The sequence below is a fragment of the Etheostoma spectabile genome, chromosome 9 (assembly GCF_008692095.1).
Source record: "Etheostoma spectabile isolate EspeVRDwgs_2016 chromosome 9, UIUC_Espe_1.0, whole genome shotgun sequence".
Taxonomy (NCBI): Eukaryota; Metazoa; Chordata; class Actinopteri; order Perciformes; family Percidae; genus Etheostoma; species Etheostoma spectabile.
The window spans coordinates 23078946-23097603 of record NC_045741.1 but is presented as its reverse complement, the minus strand read 5'-3'; the positions used below and the strand labels follow the sequence as shown (position 1 = coordinate 23097603).

At 41.7% G+C, this 18658-nt stretch overlaps 1 protein-coding gene across 2 annotated transcripts in view; it reads left to right on the top strand.

The window, feature by feature from the left end:
• The window catches only part of sh3rf1 (SH3 domain containing ring finger 1), a 30148-nt gene extending 13371 nt beyond the window's left edge, over positions 1-16777 (top strand). For both annotated transcript variants that reach the window (XM_032525867.1, XM_032525866.1), the window contains 10 exons: positions 3161-3436; positions 3995-4090; positions 5511-5816; positions 8475-8585; positions 10640-10767; positions 11520-11690; positions 12341-12624; positions 12725-13041; positions 13539-13870; positions 14036-16777. In XM_032525867.1, the coding sequence (XP_032381758.1) occupies positions 3161-3436; positions 3995-4090; positions 5511-5816; positions 8475-8585; positions 10640-10767; positions 11520-11690; positions 12341-12624; positions 12725-13041; positions 13539-13870; positions 14036-14204 (2190 nt within the window). In that variant the 3' untranslated portion in view covers positions 14205-16777. The remainder of the gene's footprint in view (positions 1-3160; positions 3437-3994; positions 4091-5510; positions 5817-8474; positions 8586-10639; positions 10768-11519; positions 11691-12340; positions 12625-12724; positions 13042-13538; positions 13871-14035) is intronic.
• Positions 16778-18658: the final 1881 nt, after the last annotated feature.

Below are 18658 nucleotides of genomic sequence, written 5' to 3'. Positions count from 1 at the left end.
TTTCTTTAGTATGTATGGCCATCTTTCACTTATACAAATAGGTTGGATTATAAAAAATGTATAGTAAAAATGTAATGATCTACCCAGTTTCCCTTCGGGGATCAATAAAGTATTTCTGATTCTGATCTAGCTCCAAAAGGAAAATGAGTGCTAACATCATCTGTTTCCATAGAATCCAAATGTGTCTTGCTGAGCCTTTTCTAACTGTAAGTAATAGGAGGCACTGTTCTCACACATGCTTGTTGCGAATTAAGACCTGGCCCTAGATCTAGCTCTAACCTGTCTTCTTTGTAGCAAATTTGTTGACAAAAGTTTGTCTTCTCCCTGTTATTTTGTAACACTGCAATGCAATACAAACCTGTTAAGTTGCAGGTCTTGATTTTGAAGGCAAAGCAAGTTTGCATTGGTTTTCCGGGGTAGACGTTTCCGTTAAACAAATTTACTTTTTCTTTTTTCTGATAGTTGTACTGCCTACAACTATTAACAACTCAAACATGTGGTGTGAAGAGGTTGTGATACAGGGTAATTACATTACATCCTCAAAGGATTCATTTTAACTGGTAATATGCTTTAGGAATCAGAATATATGTCAAGCAAGCTGTCTGTAAAACAAAATATTTGTGTCACCAAATGATTTATCTGCTGTCTTAGTTAATACATACAGGTACCAGTTTGGAAAAAGGTGGGCTGCTGAATGGTGATATTGTTAGTTTATGGATGATAAAAAGGGAATGTGCGTAATAAGGATTTATTTTAAACGTTTTTGTTTATGCAATTGTGATAATTATAAATTCTAACCAGGCCATGTTGGGGGCCTCAAAATAAGAAGCAGTGGGGGTGTTGCTGCTGTGGGCAATTATCTACTTTAAATCTTTAAAGAGGCTAGAAGTCAGACGTTTTACAAGTCTGATACAGCAACCCAACAGCGGTGTATGCTGCTGTATAATTACTTCCATAAACTTTCACCACAGATGTTTAGAACAATTGGAGAGGTGGAGTCAGGGAAAAATCTAGCTTTTTTATATATATATATATATATATATATATATATATATATATATATATATATATATATATATATTTTATATAGCATTTGTGTTGTTGCAACTCTTAAACTCTCCTCTGTACATACCGGTTTGAAGCACAGTGTTTGTTCGGGACGGAGGGTGCTCCTTTATGCACTGCAGACACAACAGCACTGTCTCCATGGACGCAAACTGGATATTAACCCTCAGAGCCATCACCCCTCCCCAGACTTGCACACCCACATCACCACTTATATCCAGAGGCCCTTGTTGTCAATCTCTCGATTTTGTCTCTCTCTCCCTCTCACTATGTTAAGCCAAGTGAAACATGGAAATGTACCTCTGCTGACTACTCCTCTTTATGAGGCCAGAAAAGGGAGTTTAAAAAACAGCTGAGACGTAGGCGGTAAGTGAGTTTGGGACCAAAACCTATTACTCTGTCAGGAGTTTGTTCTGTGTTGTCCAGTACAAAGCTTAGAATGTAAACTGCTAATTCACAATAACACTTTTTATGAGTACAATCCCTTTTACCATGTACAAAAATAATTGCATAACAATGCTGACTTTGGACACTGTGCTACTACTAAATGTTTTATTTAAGCCTTGGCCTTAGTGTACAAACAAGTGCTCACTAACTTAACAGTTTCAAGGGGACAAGCATTTCATATTTTCCATGCAATTAGATACCATTGGCTTTGTGTCGCGTGAACCTGTTCTGTGATTTGCAACAAAAATGGCAGAGCTTCTACTTTCATTTGCATTTTCCTCACAAAACTCTCTGCCAGGCCTGGGTGGGCTCAAAAGCCCTGTTTTCCCCTGAAAGGAGGCCCAGTTCCAGTGCAGTGTGCAGGGGGCTGCAGTACACCTCCTCCCACTGCTCCCTCCCCACAGACTGGACCAGCAGAGCCAGAGCCCGATTGGCTCTGTGCCTTAGGCTGTGTGATTCTCTGCAGCAGGGTAACGTCACCCTGGCTCACCATCACGGCTCATTCTGTACTTTATTCTCCTCTGAGCCTTTAAACGGTTCATTAGCCTTTAACAAGACTGCAGAGCCTGCTCCAAACTCTGCTTAAACCCCGCTCGCTTTGGCTCACTTTCTCACCATAGCCGTAGCTGCCTGAGTTCAAGCCATGTTTCTTATCACTGTCTATATTCCTCGTTGACTCGCTAGTGTCAGTTCCAGAGTTGAGATCCAGTTGGTTAGTAGTGTTTGTGATTCTGAGCACTGCAAAAGATGTCAAACAGCAGTGGGATAAATGGTGGGGGGTTGGTTTGGACTGAAGCCTTCTTCATGGACACCCACCCTGAATGGAGAACATTGATGCTTCTCTATCCTGCTACTCCCCCCGACTCGCTGTCCCTCTTTCCCTGGATTGTCATTCCCTGAATGGGCCTTTCAGGACTTCAGACTGGCAGCCTGAGATACAAAACCTTCTTCTGCAAGATAAAGAGACGGAGTCCTGGGCCTTCTGAAGGCAATAGTCAGCTAGTCCCTACCAGCCAGGCTCATCACACTTAAACTTTGAACACACAACAGAGACCTTTTAACTATCAGGGAACAAACAGGACAGTTTACTGTCTCTGGGAAAACATACATTCCATCATTTGTAGTGTTCAAAAACATTTACTATTTCCATAGAGCCTGGTTTTCAGTTGATTTAGGAGTTACAAGACTGACTTTATACTGCTTTTGAAATCTGATGATTTGTATATTGGGCTGTTGTCAAGCTTGTTACAGTGCCTCTAGGGGTCTTAGCTTGAATATTGTCCATTTCACTGTTCTCTAGCACTGCTCTAGTACCTTTTAATGAAATATGTCTGATTGGTCATTTATTTTGAATAAATCTTACAACTACGTTAAGCCTGAACTAACTTCACAAAGAGAATGCAACGTATTTTCCAAAAGCTGTGATACGTTGTTTTTTGAGACTGAAAGTTAATTATTTTTGTCCTTAAAAAATCCTTGCAGAGCAGTCTTTCTACTACTGCAATTTTTTTCTAATTTCAAACCTTTTTAAAACCACTTCTGCCTTCCTATCCCAAAGCAAATTTAGCGTTTGCACACCAACTACACTTAATCTTCACTGAATCAAGCATTAGTCTCCCCTCATCTTAATCTCAATCTCTGTTTGTAGGGTGTACCCCAGCTCCCTTGTGCCAAAGCCCTCTACAACTACGATGGCAAGGAACCAGGAGACCTCAAGTTCAGCAAGGGTGACGTTATCATCCTGCGCCGGCAAGTGGATGAGAACTGGTACCACGGGGAGATGGGTGGAGTCCATGGCTTCTTCCCCACTAACTTCGTCCAGGTCATCAAGCCGCTGCCACAACCACCACCTCAGTGCAAAGCTCTCTATGACTTTGAGCTAAAAGACAAGGAGGCAGACAAGGACTGTCTGCCCTTCTCCAAGGTAGCACAGTAGCACTGCAACACCCACCGTTCTGCCACATGGTCACTGTAGTAAAACAAAAATACCTCTCATTACAGTGACACTCTGTCTTCTAAGCATTCATTTTCTTAAGTTATGTGTGTGTGTTAGAATGTAAGGGCTGTTAACTGAAACGCCCAGAGAAATGATTTAGATTTTGAGCTTCTTGATTAACAACTGTAATTAGGCTGTATAGAATGACTGCCACATAGAGCAAGGCACGGCTTAACTACAGTAATTAAGTGGTTATATCTGTACAGCAGTTTGAGTCATACTTTGATGTTTTTGCTTTCTGTCATCCGTTGTTTATATGCCACATCATGAGGAAAAACAGAAACTTGCTTATCAAGTAGTTTTCCAAACAGAATGCCAAACCTTAGACTCCAGGGTTTTTACTCTTGAGCTTTTTAATAAAACATCGTCACAATCTCATTATTTCTGTTCAGGGTTTGGTCCTCGAGGATGAGAAACACTCTTAGTTAGCAGCATCCTTAATTAGGTTCTACCTCACGCAGCGGCCCTCTGTGTCTTGAATTACAGGATGATGTCCTGACTGTGATCCGCAGAGTGGATGAAAACTGGGCAGAGGGAATGCTGGGAGATAAAATTGGAATTTTCCCCATCTCATATGTTGAGGTAAGAAAATTAGATTCCTTAATTGTCAAAATGTCAAGAATCATTGGTGGAATAAGTCCTATATGAAGATCAGTAAAGTGCAGAGATCCTTTGAACTCAGACTTCTTTCCATATGCACATTGTAAATATGTCTATGATACTTCTCTTCCTTTTGAAATAGTCATGTGTTTCATGGAATCACTAAACACGTCTTTGAAGATTTAGACAGTCGCAGTCTCTCCCGCTCTGAGCTCCACAAGTCTCACTTAAAAGCTTTAGGAATAATCCAGGAATTAAATAATTTGTTGTCCTTTTCAGAGATGATTTTATTTTTCACCTGGCAGTGTGCCTTCTATTGTTATATATATATATATATATATATATATATATATATTATAAACAAGCAGACAAATATATCAATTATCAAAACCTGTTTTGCACAATAGAAGAATCTCAGAATAATGTTTCAGTCTTAAATAAGGTACGTGATTGAAGCATTGCACAAGTGTTTTGAGGTTAGTCGGGGGAGGAGGATTTTTCTTTTCAAAGCTGACAGTTTTCTTTTTTCCTTTCATGTGTATTCTATCCTTTTTATATTCATATTTTTATACACTGAGTGAGGTTTTTTGCAGAAACAGAATGCAGACTATGTCTAAAGCTATACATTGTTTGGTTTTACACAGCAGGAGCTGTATTTTGTTCTCCTCAGACGAGATAGTATGCAGTCATGTTCAGGGTTTTGTTAATAAATGCCGTGGCACCACAAACATATAGAGCATCCCAAAATGTTGGTTTGGTTGTGCACAACCAGTGAATATCTAGGTCATAGCATTTTCTTCTCATTTCCTTAGGAGCTTTTGTTCCCTTTCAGTTGTTTACATACATTAGTCTACAATTGCTGTTAAAGGTGGTCTTAAATGTAATAAGGTTATGGTTCCACACCTGTTTTTTTTGTTCCTAATCCCACTTATCTGGTTTAATGTGCTGGCATGTCAGTGATGAACCTGTGCAGACTGTCTCTTGGATTGGAGTGAAACACTCTGCTTTTATGTCTTAAGTAGAGAGAGCTGCTTAGGGCAACGTGTGACAGCAAGTCAGAGCACCCTCTAATTAACTGAAACCTTTTTAGTGTCCTCCTTTGATTTTTACCTAAGAGTTGCACATTACGGTGCATGAAAGGGTCACAAGCCCTGCAGTTTGAGAGCTGCCTCAGAGGATTCAGCTCCCTCACACTTTAAAGACCCGAAGCAGCATTCTGCTGCTCACCATCCCCCCTGACTAGGTAAAGATGGAGGTCTTCTTTGACAACAACAGTATATTATAGAGAGTGACAGTTTTCATGATCACCTTAATGCTCCTAGCTCCATCATTCCTTCCCCTCTGTTATTTCCACCTTACTACTCCGTCTTCATTGCCCCCTGCCTCTCTTCCCCTCTCACAGTTCAACTCGGCAGCTCGTCAACTTATAGAGTTGGACAAGCCGTCAGACTCCAGTGGAGACTCTGGTGAGGGGGCCTCCTCGGGGCCCCAGAGCAATGGTGCCCAGCGTGCAGGGGAAAAGAAGAACAGCAAAAAGCGACATTCCTTCACCTCTCTCACCATGTCCCACAAACCCATGCTAGCTCCTCCCCCCCAGCGCCACTCCATGGAAATCAGTGGGCCTGTCCTCATCAGCTCCAGCAACCCCACAGCAGCTGCCCGAATTGGAGAGATCAGCGGGGGGCTTTCCTGCAGCGCACCTTCACAGGTAGGATACTCCACAGGAAGGGAGGGGGTGAAGGAGAGCGGCTGCTGCATTGCAGGTCCCTTCCTAGAAGTTGTACCTAATGTGTTGACATAAAAAACAGAATAGTGCAGTATGATAAATAAGCTCCATTTAAGATAAGATAGAACTACATTTGTTGCAGAATTGTTGTGCAGCTGTTGCAGTACAAAGTAGGAAAGAGTCCAAATATGAAATACCAAATGTATTTAGCTGTTTAAAGGATGTCTTTATTCTACTTTTTTTTTTTTCTTCTTCTCATAATTACGTAGCAGTACGTAGCAGAATGTGGCACTTCAAAACAAAATGGAGAAATCTGCAACACTTGCAACATTAATATGTACTGTAATTTAACACACTTGGTGTTATTCTTAAATCCAATGTCTTGGAAGATAGGACTCTCAACCAGCTGATTTTTCAATATCATGAAAAAAAAAAGAAAAGAAAAAAAAGACAATCGGGCAGCTGGAAAGCCGAGTTCAGCTTCAGCTCCTTTTGTTTTTACAAGATGTTTGTTGCTGTTCAAAGGCTGTGCTCTCCTTCTGTCAGCTATTAGGCTGACTTCCCTTTTCCCCATCATACCAAACAGGCCATTGTTCCATTCAAGCGTTTGAAATCATGGATGCGTGGCTCCACTCGTCCACAAAAACGACTGCAGCTCAGCCCTCAAGGTTTCCACACCAATCCTGACATGACAGGAACTCGCAGCTGCTTTATGGATGCAAGCTGCTGGAGATTGGCTTTGACTTGGTGCTAGACTGTAAGAACAACAGACAAGCAGATTTACAAGTGTCCTGCTGTTTATCTTAGTCTGAGGCTCTCTATGACTTTACCTCAAATATGCAACAAAGAAAAATGCTAAGTTAACGTATGGAATTCATCAAATAGAGGTTACCCATTATATGGTGATTTAGATCCATTAAACAGTAACGAATTCATTGTTCACCATTTGTTAATGATTCTACAAGTGTTACCACGTGTTTGAGGAACAAGCATAAAGTCTGATCAGGTGAAGGTAATTTTTCTCAGGATTTCAATATTGTTATCTTGTTCTTAATCTTTTAAATGTCAACCGGCATGTTCAGATAATAGCTGTCTTAAAATATACAGCAGTTATTAAGGGGCAATGGTTTGTCAATATTCAAAGATCGATTATTCATTATACACCAGCATCGGCAATGTTGTTACACTTGATGGTTCTGGGCGCTTGTAGATAACTCGGTAATATTGTTTGTTTTTCTTGGAAATGTCTTTTCTGTGTTGTCTGGTTACTGCAGACGTTCTGAAATGCTATGTTCCACATCTCCCTATTAAGCTTAATCATTAATGTTTTATCTACAGTGTATGTGTTTATGCTTTGTGGTGGAAGGGAGACGAGTATAGTGCGTGTCTACAGTAAAGTGGATCTTGAGGATGTTCTGTTTTTTATTTTATTTTAATTTAATCAAAACCTTTTTTATGTTGATATTATTCATGTATAATCAAAGACTTCCATGCAGAAGGTGTAATCAGGTTTTTAATGACTCCAGACCTTTCCCACTAATCATCAGGATCCTTTTAGAATAAAAGACATTATATCGCGCATTTGAACTGATCCTCCTTAGTGGCAACTGGGCTAACAGTATATTTGATTTGCACATCACTGTGTTCAATAAAAACACACAACAGACGCACAGCCTCTTTTCCCTCTACTCATCTTCTCTCCTTCCAACACACAGACAAAAAACAACAAAGGTAAGCCCCAGTTGCCTAGGGGGCTGAGTAGTCCATCTTGGAAATGAATATGCCTCTGATCTACCAATGTACTAGACAAGACTAGGGAAAATTGTCAAGGAATGAAAACGGGCGGCTGTTGATGGCATTCCTCCTCAATTCTAAAGGAAATGTACTTATTTAAATCAGCATAGCATACCTTGCCCTCTACTTTACTGTTAATTATTTGTTTGCGGACATCAACATCAACAGTGTCACCTCTGAGCAGCCCACTGTTACATTTGGCTTTCCTTTGGCACACCCAGTGCACAATAGATAAGAAAGCAGTGAAGATTGAATCTGAGGTTGGTCTGCTTTCTGAAAGGTTCACCTTAAGAGGCGGCTCTGTGTGGAGCAGTCATGCATGGAGAGAGACCAGAGGCTACAGGGAGATATTGTGTGTCCAACAGTATGGCCTTGTTACCAGGACACCACCATGACTCACGTGGATGACTGGTTGCAGAAAGCACCCCTCTTTGAATGCCCAATGAAATGTTCTGCTGGGTGGTCACCTGGTTTCCATTGGCCAATTAGATCATCAGACCAACATTGTGGTTATGTCTAGGTCACCAGGATACAATTCCACATGTGTGCTGCACTGTTCTGTGAGTCATTTACATACAATGTGAACGGAGAGGGGGAGACATTTTTTTTAGTGAAATTGTGGTGCGTTTTGCTGTAAAATACTGCGGGTCATGTTTTCATATAATGATGTTTTTTACTTCCTTATGTGAAATCATATGAATGACATTACATGAAAGTACAGACTGATTACATGCTTGCAGTGCTGACTTAAGCACATTTCTATTATTCATGTGTGAGTGGAGCTTGTTGCTTACATTGGATTCATTATGGTATATTTTATGGTCCACATTTTCCTTTTGTTGACAGGTACACATTTGCACAACTGGACTAATCGTGACCCCACCCCCTAGTAGTCCTGTTACCACAGCAACGGTCTTCACATTTCCCTCGGAGACGAGCTACACTTCCATTACTGTGGTAGGTGAAATCCTTTGCAGGTCTTATCAGTCTTACAAACACCAGGCCAGAGCAAGTTCAACAGTATTGGAGTAAATTATTCAAAGTTACTATATGGCTATTTCTGGAGTACTAAACAGATTAAATAAATATATGGCATGTTTAATTTACAGCGTGCTCAAAACGCAGGAAATCCATTCATACTTATATCGTTTTTTTTTCTCTTCTTCTCTGCAGAAAGTTGAGACTATTTTCTGTGTGTGTGTGTGTGTGTGTGTGTGTGTGTGTGTGTGTGTGTGTGTGTGTCATTGTTTGTTTCCATTAAATCGACTTGCTATTTTAATCCAACACTTGAAAAAATGTGTTGCCGAAATATTAGGGCTGAACATATTCACAATGAACGTTATAGAAGAATACGATATAACATTCCCTGTAAAGAATGGCTTAAAGTAATCAATGCAAATAGTAATATCACCTTCAAAACATTTCCTTTCCTCTGAGAAGATGAATTTTTTTATGATGCACTCCCCATCAGCTGCTAACAAGCAACATGGTTACCTCAGGTTGTGAAACTGTTAATCTGTAGTCTCTGTAGAATAAGATACAGAAGCTTTATTATGTTACAATTGTCAACAAACTTCATAAAGCTAGCAACATGGAGGAACCTTTTCTTAACATGTTTTTTACTGAGAGAAAACAATCAGTACTAAAATGTCAAGAAATCCCTTTATCCCACACGAAACAGCATGCACACTTCCTGTCTGTCTATGTGTATGCTCTGGCATGTGGAGTTTCTGAATGAGCAGGAATGTGTTCACAAAAGGTTGAGCTCTCCGCTTCACTTGGGAACCCTACATGATGTTTTTGTACAGATGATTTCTCTAGCCTGCAGGCAACCTAATTATCTCAGCTCAAGCGTCAGCAGTAAACCAAAAATGCACATCGAATGCACCCATACACCCATACCACAGGGCTGTCTGAGTGCCTCACTCCTCCACCATTGTGTCATGGAAGCAATTACTCTGCTGCTCAGTGCTGGCAACGTTGAGCTTGGAAAGACTTGTCTTGCTCCTAAGTATAGGAGTTTATTTTGACACACTTCTCTCATTTGGGCTTTTAGTTTTTCAAACGTGTGTGTGTATAGTGTAATGTTGTTTTCATGTGCGTCAGTTTGACACAGCCAATGCCCGTTTTAGAAAGCAGGTTTAGTAAAAACTCTGAGATGGTTAATCCTGAGATGAAGGAAACTCTCAAACCTGAGAGAGAGGGGGGTAACTCCAGCCCCTTTCAGAAAGGAAGGTAACTTAACCTCAGAGTCAGTTACTATGGTAACTGAGTCTGTAAACCTAACCTGGTCAGGAGCAGGTTTTCTTCTCTGTCTCCTCCCTCTGACACAGCGCTCTTTCATTACCTCATTCAGTCTGTGTCAGGCGCATTTTAGCTCAGTTTGTTATCTGCAGGAATAATAAAAAAATGTTGCTTTATTAACTGTGTTAGGCAGACTATAAAACGTTTTTTCATCATCATGGCATGTCCTATTGTCCACGATCCCGTCGAGGAAGAAGCTGGGTTACTTCTCAGGGAGTTAAACATACGTAAAAGGGAGAGACTACTTTGACATTACACACGCTCAACAAGGGAAAGATGAATCCACTTATGCTTGGTTTAGGGGGGTTGCTCCTGAAGTGTGTCAACAGACATGTTTTGAATTTCATATGGTCCCAATTAATAACAATAGATTTAACATCTAGTTATGTGGTCTCCTGGCAACAAACAAACAAGCAGAAAAGGATATTCTCAGCTCAATGGGAAGTCGGGGACAGGGCTGTTGCGTCTGCCAAACTAGACTCTCCCTGAGTATCGGCCAACCGGAGGGAATACCCCAGATGACAGATGATCTCTCATTCTCTTTCCCCTCTTTGTTCCTCATAAACAAGCTGGTTTCTCCACTTACGCAACACACTGTTGTTTTTGTCTTTCTGCGTTGTACTGAGGAAATAAATGAATTGTTGTGGAATTGTGATTACATGTTGACACTATCTAACTACTAATATGATATTCTGTTCTTTCACAAGGATGCTCTCCCACCACCCCCACCTCCTCCCCCACAGTCCTCCATTGATGGCGCAGCATATTCATTGGCTGCCGGACAGAGACCCTCCCCCACCATAAGCGACCATAGTGGGAGACAAAGACCCACAGTGTGAGTTATAAAAACAGTCCCACACAAAAATATGCAGTCTTCTTAAATGTGCAGTGAAATGTCAGAAGAGGTTTATGCTCCGATGGCCCAGGGCCTTAATGGAAATGTTCAGTCCAGAAGGGGAAAGCTTTGCCTGTTTGTGACCCCCCCCCCCCCCCCCCCCCCCCCCCCCCCCCCCCCCCCAGCTGTCAGTGTGAGACTGCAAAGTGTGAGCATGTGCATAGGTGACAAGGTCAAAACTTGTGGGTGACAGTCTCTTGGGTCTCATTGGAGAATCCCCTCTGTTACCCCTGACCTTTGACCCTCCCACCTTTACCCTCATTACTCCTTCAAGGCACCATACACCTGCTAAGAATTAGATCCACCCATGCCTGCTTCGTTGCGTCATCTGTGTCTGCCTGTGCATGCATGTCAGACTCTGAGGCATTTATGTTCCCTTCCCCTGACAACATTGAAATCAGATGGAAAACATCCCAGCTGAGACTCCTCTTCTTGGCTGTATGACCTGCAAATTGTTTTATCCTCCAGTGCTGATTTTCTCTGGGTCAGAGGGCACAGTCTCTGCTGGAGGGTCTCAGAGTAGATGATGACAGATGTACATCTAGAAAGCGACATAAATCCAGAAGAAATGGCTTGCTGTACAAAGTGTTGAACCGCTTTTATTGCCATACGGGACAAGATTATTCATACTAGCGCCATGTTGGGGTTTGTCAGTTTGTAATTTGTTTTTTTAATGTTTTTTCTGGATCTAGCTATGTGGCCATGTTCCCCTATGCTCCCCGTAAGGAGGACGAGCTGGAACTAAGGAAGGGAGAGATGTTTTTAGTGCTGGAACGCTGTCAGGATGGCTGGTTCAAGGGCACCTCAATGCACACGGGCAAGATTGGAGTCTTCCCTGGGAACTACATGAGCCCAGTCAGCAGGTCAGTCATGTAAAACATGCTCACATACTTATGCCTGGTTTTACATCCATTGGTCTGTCATGCATGCATCTGTTTATTTTCTTAGATAACTTATTAACTATCAGGCTGTACACGGTGGAGCCACATTTGTTTTATTTCTGTTCAGTAAATTCTACTTTGTTGTAGTTGTATTGTTCTTTTTTATTCAATGTTGTTATTGTGAAGCCCTTTGTAAAGAAAAATGCTATGTAAATACCACCGTACTTAACTGCACTTTACTTTATTTTACATCTTTTTGACCAGAGAAACATTCCAACTTTGCAAATGAATCCCATTAGGCATAGCTGTTGGTTGCTATGCAAATTTGTTGTAGTAAAGTGTAACTACATAATTTATTTTCTTGATTTCAGTGTCTGTCAGTGGGTTCTGTTTTATAGATGTGTGATTGTCATTGTTCCAACTTGTGCAACAGTTTCAGAAGAATAATATAAAACATATTGATTCAAACTAACAATAATTAGAAGCTATTCTAATTACACATTACAAGAGTTACCTCATATTTTTTTGACATGAAAACCTAACACAATTTACGAGGTATAAAAGCATCCGGTCGGCCCTCCTTTACCTCAGGCTGCTAGGTCTTACCCCTCTTTCTGCCCTCTCCTTTTCAGGACAGCATCGGGGAGCAGCCAGCCCAAAGTGCCCATGAGTCTGTGCACTCAGGCAGGTAGAGGGGTCACCATCGTCAGCCCCTCTTCTGCAGCCCTTGGAGCCATTGTTCCAGGTCCCGATTTTAACAAAGCCATCGCCGTGTCCTCCAGCGCTGTACCTGCAAACTCCCAACCTGCAGTTGTGGTAACAGCAGCGCAGACAGCCACAGGTCAACAGCCAAAAATCCCTCTGCATGTCAGCTCCCAGATGACCGTGAATCAGGCTCGCAATGCGGTCAGGACAGGTACATATACCGGGAGAAAAATGTATTCCAGATGTTGGCTTGTTGTGTGTGTATATAAGGGGTTTTAAATGTGTAATATTGTTTTGTGTCCTATTTGCAGCTGCGGGCCACAGTCAGGACCGGCCCACAGCAGCCGTGACACCCATCCAGTCTGCAACACCTGTGACCTATCTCCCACACCTTACAGTGTGCCCGCAGCCTTCCTCCAATCCTGCTCAGTGCTGTTCCCGGGCTGGAGTGGCAATGGGCTGTGCCGCTGCGTCTCTGACCCCACCCAATGTCAGTGCTGCATCTTTGGAGGGTGATGCTTTGAGACCTGTAGCTGTCTTCACTGTCCCCGGCTCTGGGAACAGCTCTGCTCTCAATTCCACATCTAACAACGCAGCTCTCGCTTGCCGACTGGACAAGGACATCAAGGTTGGATATGTCTAAATATATCAGTGCTTCCATTTGCTTAATTAACATGATCTGTATTTAAATATCCATTTTTGCTGCTGATGGCACTAGATGTGTGCATGTTTAATTATAGTAGAAAGCCTTCTGACTTGTCTTCAGATCTAGCATATTTGACTAACTTGTGGTTGGGATTGTCTGAGATTCCTGATGACATTTGATAGAATGCTAATCACACTGATAGGATTCCCCAGTAGTAATCAACAGGGAGGTTATTATATTAATGTTTACGTCTTTTGCAACAGACAGTAGCTATGTTTTTTTCCCTCACTTCCAACCTTTAGTTGAAAACCTCTGTGCTAAAAATAGGAATGTGTGTGTCAGTGGCAAAAAACACAGCAAGCTCCAGGCACTAGATTTTACCTGTCTGCGGCTGGCAAAAATGACTTGTGCCTCAAATGCCTCAGGAGTTGTTGCAGTTCTCTAACAAACAAGTTATGCTGTTGTGGTTGTTGCTGCAGAGAGAAAAGAAAGGTCTTCTGAAGATGTTGTCCAATAAGAAGAAGTCTCGTCCTTCACCACCCTCCTCTCCTACCCTGGAGGCGGAACAAGCTGCTGCAGGAGAGGTGCTACATGGCGCTGTGGGCCCTGACACCTCCCCTCCCTCCGGCTCTGTCAGCTGCCTCGAGCCCGAAACTGCTGTTGCTGCCTTTTCATCCTCCTCTGCACCAGAGTCCTCCCATCGGAAGAGCAGTCCCCTTGATGGATGTGCACCTATTGCTCCTCCTCCTCGCCAGCCGTGCTCCTCTCTCTTATCTCAACAACACGATGCACGGCCCATCATATGTGAGAGGTACATTGATCTGAATCTTCTGCTACAAAGCGTTGTTTGTGATTGTCCTGCTCTGTCCTTTTCATGGGAAGTGTAACACTATATTACAAGCATCATGACTTATCACTTGTCATTGTTGCAGTGTGTATCAGTCACTGACTGTGCCTCTGGCTGTCCTCCCTTCAGGTACAGAGTGGTGGTATCATATCCTCCCCAGAGCGAGGCAGAGCTGGAACTTAAGGAGGGCGACATTGTGTTTGTTCACAGGAAGAGGGAGGACGGCTGGTTCAAAGGCACACTGCAGCGGAACGGCAGGACCGGATTGTTCCCCGGCAGTTTTGTAGACAGCATCTAAAACACACATTATGGTGAACCACGGTCAACACCAGGACCAAGCAGACCGCTGCCCGCCTCGTTACTGTGTGTCAACGTGTCAACCAAACGGATCAGCGCTTGAAAGGTTGCCAGCACAAGCCCATCGTATGGACACTTTAACTCCTTAGAGCCCACTGGAAAACCCCCACTAGAGGTACAGAGAGAGAGAGAGCTGAGGTGAAGAACAGAATATGTTGTCATTGAAAGCCCAGTGGACAGAGTTAGAGGCTCTGTAGAGGCACACTACTCATGAACTTTACTTTTTGTTGGTTATTTATATCTTTGTAACAATTCAGCTGTTAAATGTGTGCCTTGTACTGTTCCTCACTTTATTGTACATAAGGACACAAAGAAGATTAGTCCTAAAACAACCAATATGAGCTGTTGATATAGATATGTTACACATATTAACTTATTTCATAGACTGGCCTTTTTGTAATGCAACACATTAAGGGGTTATGCTGACACATGCCTTATGCTACATTTTCCAACATCAGTTACACTATTGTCCCTCTGACTGCAGTTTTACCATCAGATCAAACTGTCAGCAGATAGCAGCAGGTATATCAGATCATCAGACCAGAACAAATGAGCAGTGTCCTCATCGCTTGCGCTGTAGGTAGGAATAAGGACACTTCCCCAGCTCTAAAGGCATTACCTAAACCTGAGGATCATAAGAGAGATCTGCCGTATTGCACATTTGAGCTACAGTTCACAGCCATGTGAACATTGCACATCACAAAAATATTTCTGTGGGCCATTCATAGGCCTCCAGTTTGTTTTCCCTGGTGTGGCCGAGACTGACGTGCTAAGGACTCCGTTACCAGTGATCAAATATTTGCATGTGATGAGCAAAGCCTCCCGTAAGAGACAAAATGGTGTTACTTGTGTTGCAGGACAGTTTGGTTATGCCTTTTCAATATGTGGAAACCACACTCCAATATAGACTTGCAATCAAACATTGCTTACTTTGTACCTTCTTTGTCTTTAGTGCCCAGTGTAGCTTCTCTCCTAAGCCCTTTGGCAATAGCCAAACCCAGACGTAGCTCTACATCATAAGAGCAATGTAACATTTCAGTAACGGTGCACAACAGATTAATTTCAGTGTATATTTATGTTTGTTACAAATTCCACAGAGGCTGACACCTTCTGCTCTTACGGAGTCTGTCATTAAACTAACCTGGACACACAGTAAGACAGACAGGAAACACTCACCCTTCAGCGGATCTCAAGTTTTTGTACACTACAACTCATTCCTAATGTGACTTGTTGCAAAAAACCACAGCTAGCTAAAGCACAGAATTTTTGCCTAAAGGAACATATCATTGTATCACTCCATAGGAAGAGATGTGTAGTGTAATTCTGTTGAATCTCAAAAGATAAGGTTTTATTGAAATCAATCACTTTGACCCTTTTGATTCATTATTTTTTTATTTTGTTATTGGGTTTTGTTGTACATTACATCTATACAAAGTTTTTAATGGTAACTATTGTATTGACTTGAATGACTGTAAGATTTATATGTGATTGGAGTGGATTTGGTCGTAGTGTTGGTTGTTGAACATAAAACAAAAAGAATGGGCAGTTTTAGTGGGGAAAAAAATAACACTAGATCAAATATCTCATTATGTAATTCCTTTTCCTAACGGATTCTCTAAATAAATGAATTTCTTCAAAATAAAGGTATTATTAGGTAACATTATAGGCTGAGGCCTCCTGCCTCAGTAGACCCCATATGTAATATAATGTGACTTATACATCTGATCTTCAACAAGTCTTATGAGGGCTGAGTATTTAAACACTTTAAAGTCAAGAGACAACCACTGAATCATGCCAAATTTGGTTTTGAAAATGAATTTACTGATTGAATTAGACCCATAGTTTGTGTTTTTTTGTAGTCTGTTGTTAATTGAGGGGGACCACTGTGTAACTGACTGCTGGAATATGTTGTTATGTAGTTTGTTTGAAATTTGGAGTGTATGGAAAAGGATGGTACAAATCACTGTTAGGGCCTTTTTGTCTTTCTGAATTGGTACTTCTGTAGAATTAATCTGAAGTTGCATTGTTGTCTTGGCAATCACCACACCAACCTCAGGCTGTATGCTAAACGGTTCCTCTGAGTGTCTTTCCATTTTCACTGGTTAGCCTTTAATATACACGTCAGACTTACTCCAACACAGGTGTACACATGTATGCACTATCATGACATATCTAATCGTACTGACTTTTCATTATTATTGTTCATGCATAGGCTGCACAGTTCTCAAAAACATGAAGCATTTCTTACAACAGTAAATAAACTATATTTTCATTCATTGAAACACATGGCAACTTAAGTTTGCTTGATTCAACTTAACAGATTTTCCTCATTCCAAGGTGACCTACTTAATTATTTTTTTGTCTTTAGTTAGTCTGTTGTATGTCTGAAAATGGTGAAACTGAAATCAACCTATTTGGCACAAATCTATTATGTGAAAACGCATTCTGAAGTATTTGAGGGAATAGCACATTTTGTAAAAAATCTCTATAACAATAAAAGCTAATGGTTTCCATTTCCTCGGGCTAAGTCTTTTCATTATAACCGTAATGTTGTGTTCTGTTTTCTGTAGTTGCTTGTTCTGTTGGCCAGCTGCAGCCAGGGCAGGAGTATCATCAAAGACATAGAGCGCGGTGGGCAGGACTGACTGAGTACTCCCGTCCTCACCTTTCCCTTTGTTCCTAAGCTTAGAAGATGTGACAGAACGTATTCACATATGATGAATTACCAGCAAAAAAGGCAGTTGTTCCTAATTAAATGTGATTGGGGTAAGTTACGCTACATGTGGCCATTAATGTCTCCAGGAACAAAAGGTTATGGGCTGTAGAGGAGCTTCTCCTGTGTCATACAGCAGAGCAGTGTTGCAAAGAGAGGTGAGCCTCTCCAGCGTGTTCAGCTGGGAAACACTGACGGGAACTGACAAGCACCCAGAGGTCATCGTGCTGCACACCGTGCCCTGCAGAGGATGGGTTACCATGGAAATAAGTTATTCCAATGTATGAGCATACGACTAGATTTAGGAATATAAACAAGAAGTAATTTATTTTTATGTCTGACTTCATCACATTTGTTTTGTATTCTTTGGCCACTCCGCTTGTATTATTTTAGTACATGACTTACAAAATTCTGAATCTGATAAAAGATCATCTCTGTCTCACGGAGCTGTGAGATGTGGGTGGAATAACGCGTGAGGTGGTTATTTGATTGACAGGAAAAAGCGGTGTAGGTAACATTCAACATTAATAGCTGCAAGGTTTGTCAAGAGTCTCAAGTTTGAGAATTTCTTGACAGTTTAAAGCTCAGGGGTCAATTTCAAGTCACTGAGTGAGAGGAGTGCCAGTCAGGTCCTTCTTGAACCCTCTACTGTACATCACAGAGGAGCTCCCTAGAACAGATTTCAGTATACATTGGTATTTCAGAGATTTTACAATGACCAATACATGTTCAAAGAAAAGATCCCCTCTTCATTACTTGATGCAAACTCAAAGATTTTCAGTTACAGTAATGAGCAAAAAATTACATAACTTCATAAACTATATAATAGTATGTCTATCTGATGTGTATGTCACGTAAAGGGTTACAGAGACATGTCTATCTCGTGTGTGGTGTGTGTTGTGTGTGTGTGTTGTGTGTGTGTGTGTGTTTGTTGTGGTGTGTTTGTGTGTGTGTGTGTGTGTGTGTGTGTGTGTGTGTGTGGTGTGTGTGTGTGTGTTCCACACAGATAGCAACATACTGTTCTGTTGGCAGGTATATTAGATCAGTAAAGTGTGAAGAGGAATGATGCTTTGGTGTTCAGAGAGGTGATCTGAATACAATCAAGCTTTATTTCTCTCTGCGACATCCAGACACCGTGTAGTAATGACACTGTGCGAGAGTAATCACAATTTAAAATAAATAAATAAATTTATAGTGTTTATTGATTCCTAGGGGGAAATTACAATTTACACTGAGTTTTTGTTAGAAATCACACACATGCATGACAATACATGCACAAATGGAGAGATGTCGAGGTGGGGGGGGGGGCTGCCAGTGAGCAGTTGGTGAACTGGCACATCCAGCTACACTATCCACACTCTGTACTCCGTACTTTGGTCGCTACTGGGACTTGAACCTCCGGTTCCCAACCCAACTCCCTACGGACTGAGCTACTGCCCCCCCTGAGCACGTTATATGTTTGGGATGGTTGTATTTTTTGGATATGATTCATACAGTTATGCTCAGTGTCACAGGTCCATTCCGGCACAGGTTGTGGACGTGATTTAACCTCAGCAAATCAATCCTGCAGACAGTCTCGGTCTGATGGACCGTCCAGGTGTAGACCGAGCCCACCCACTCTCAACATCACTCACTTGTCTTTTTTTTTCCCACCAATGACAGTTTTGCTTTCCTGGTGAAAT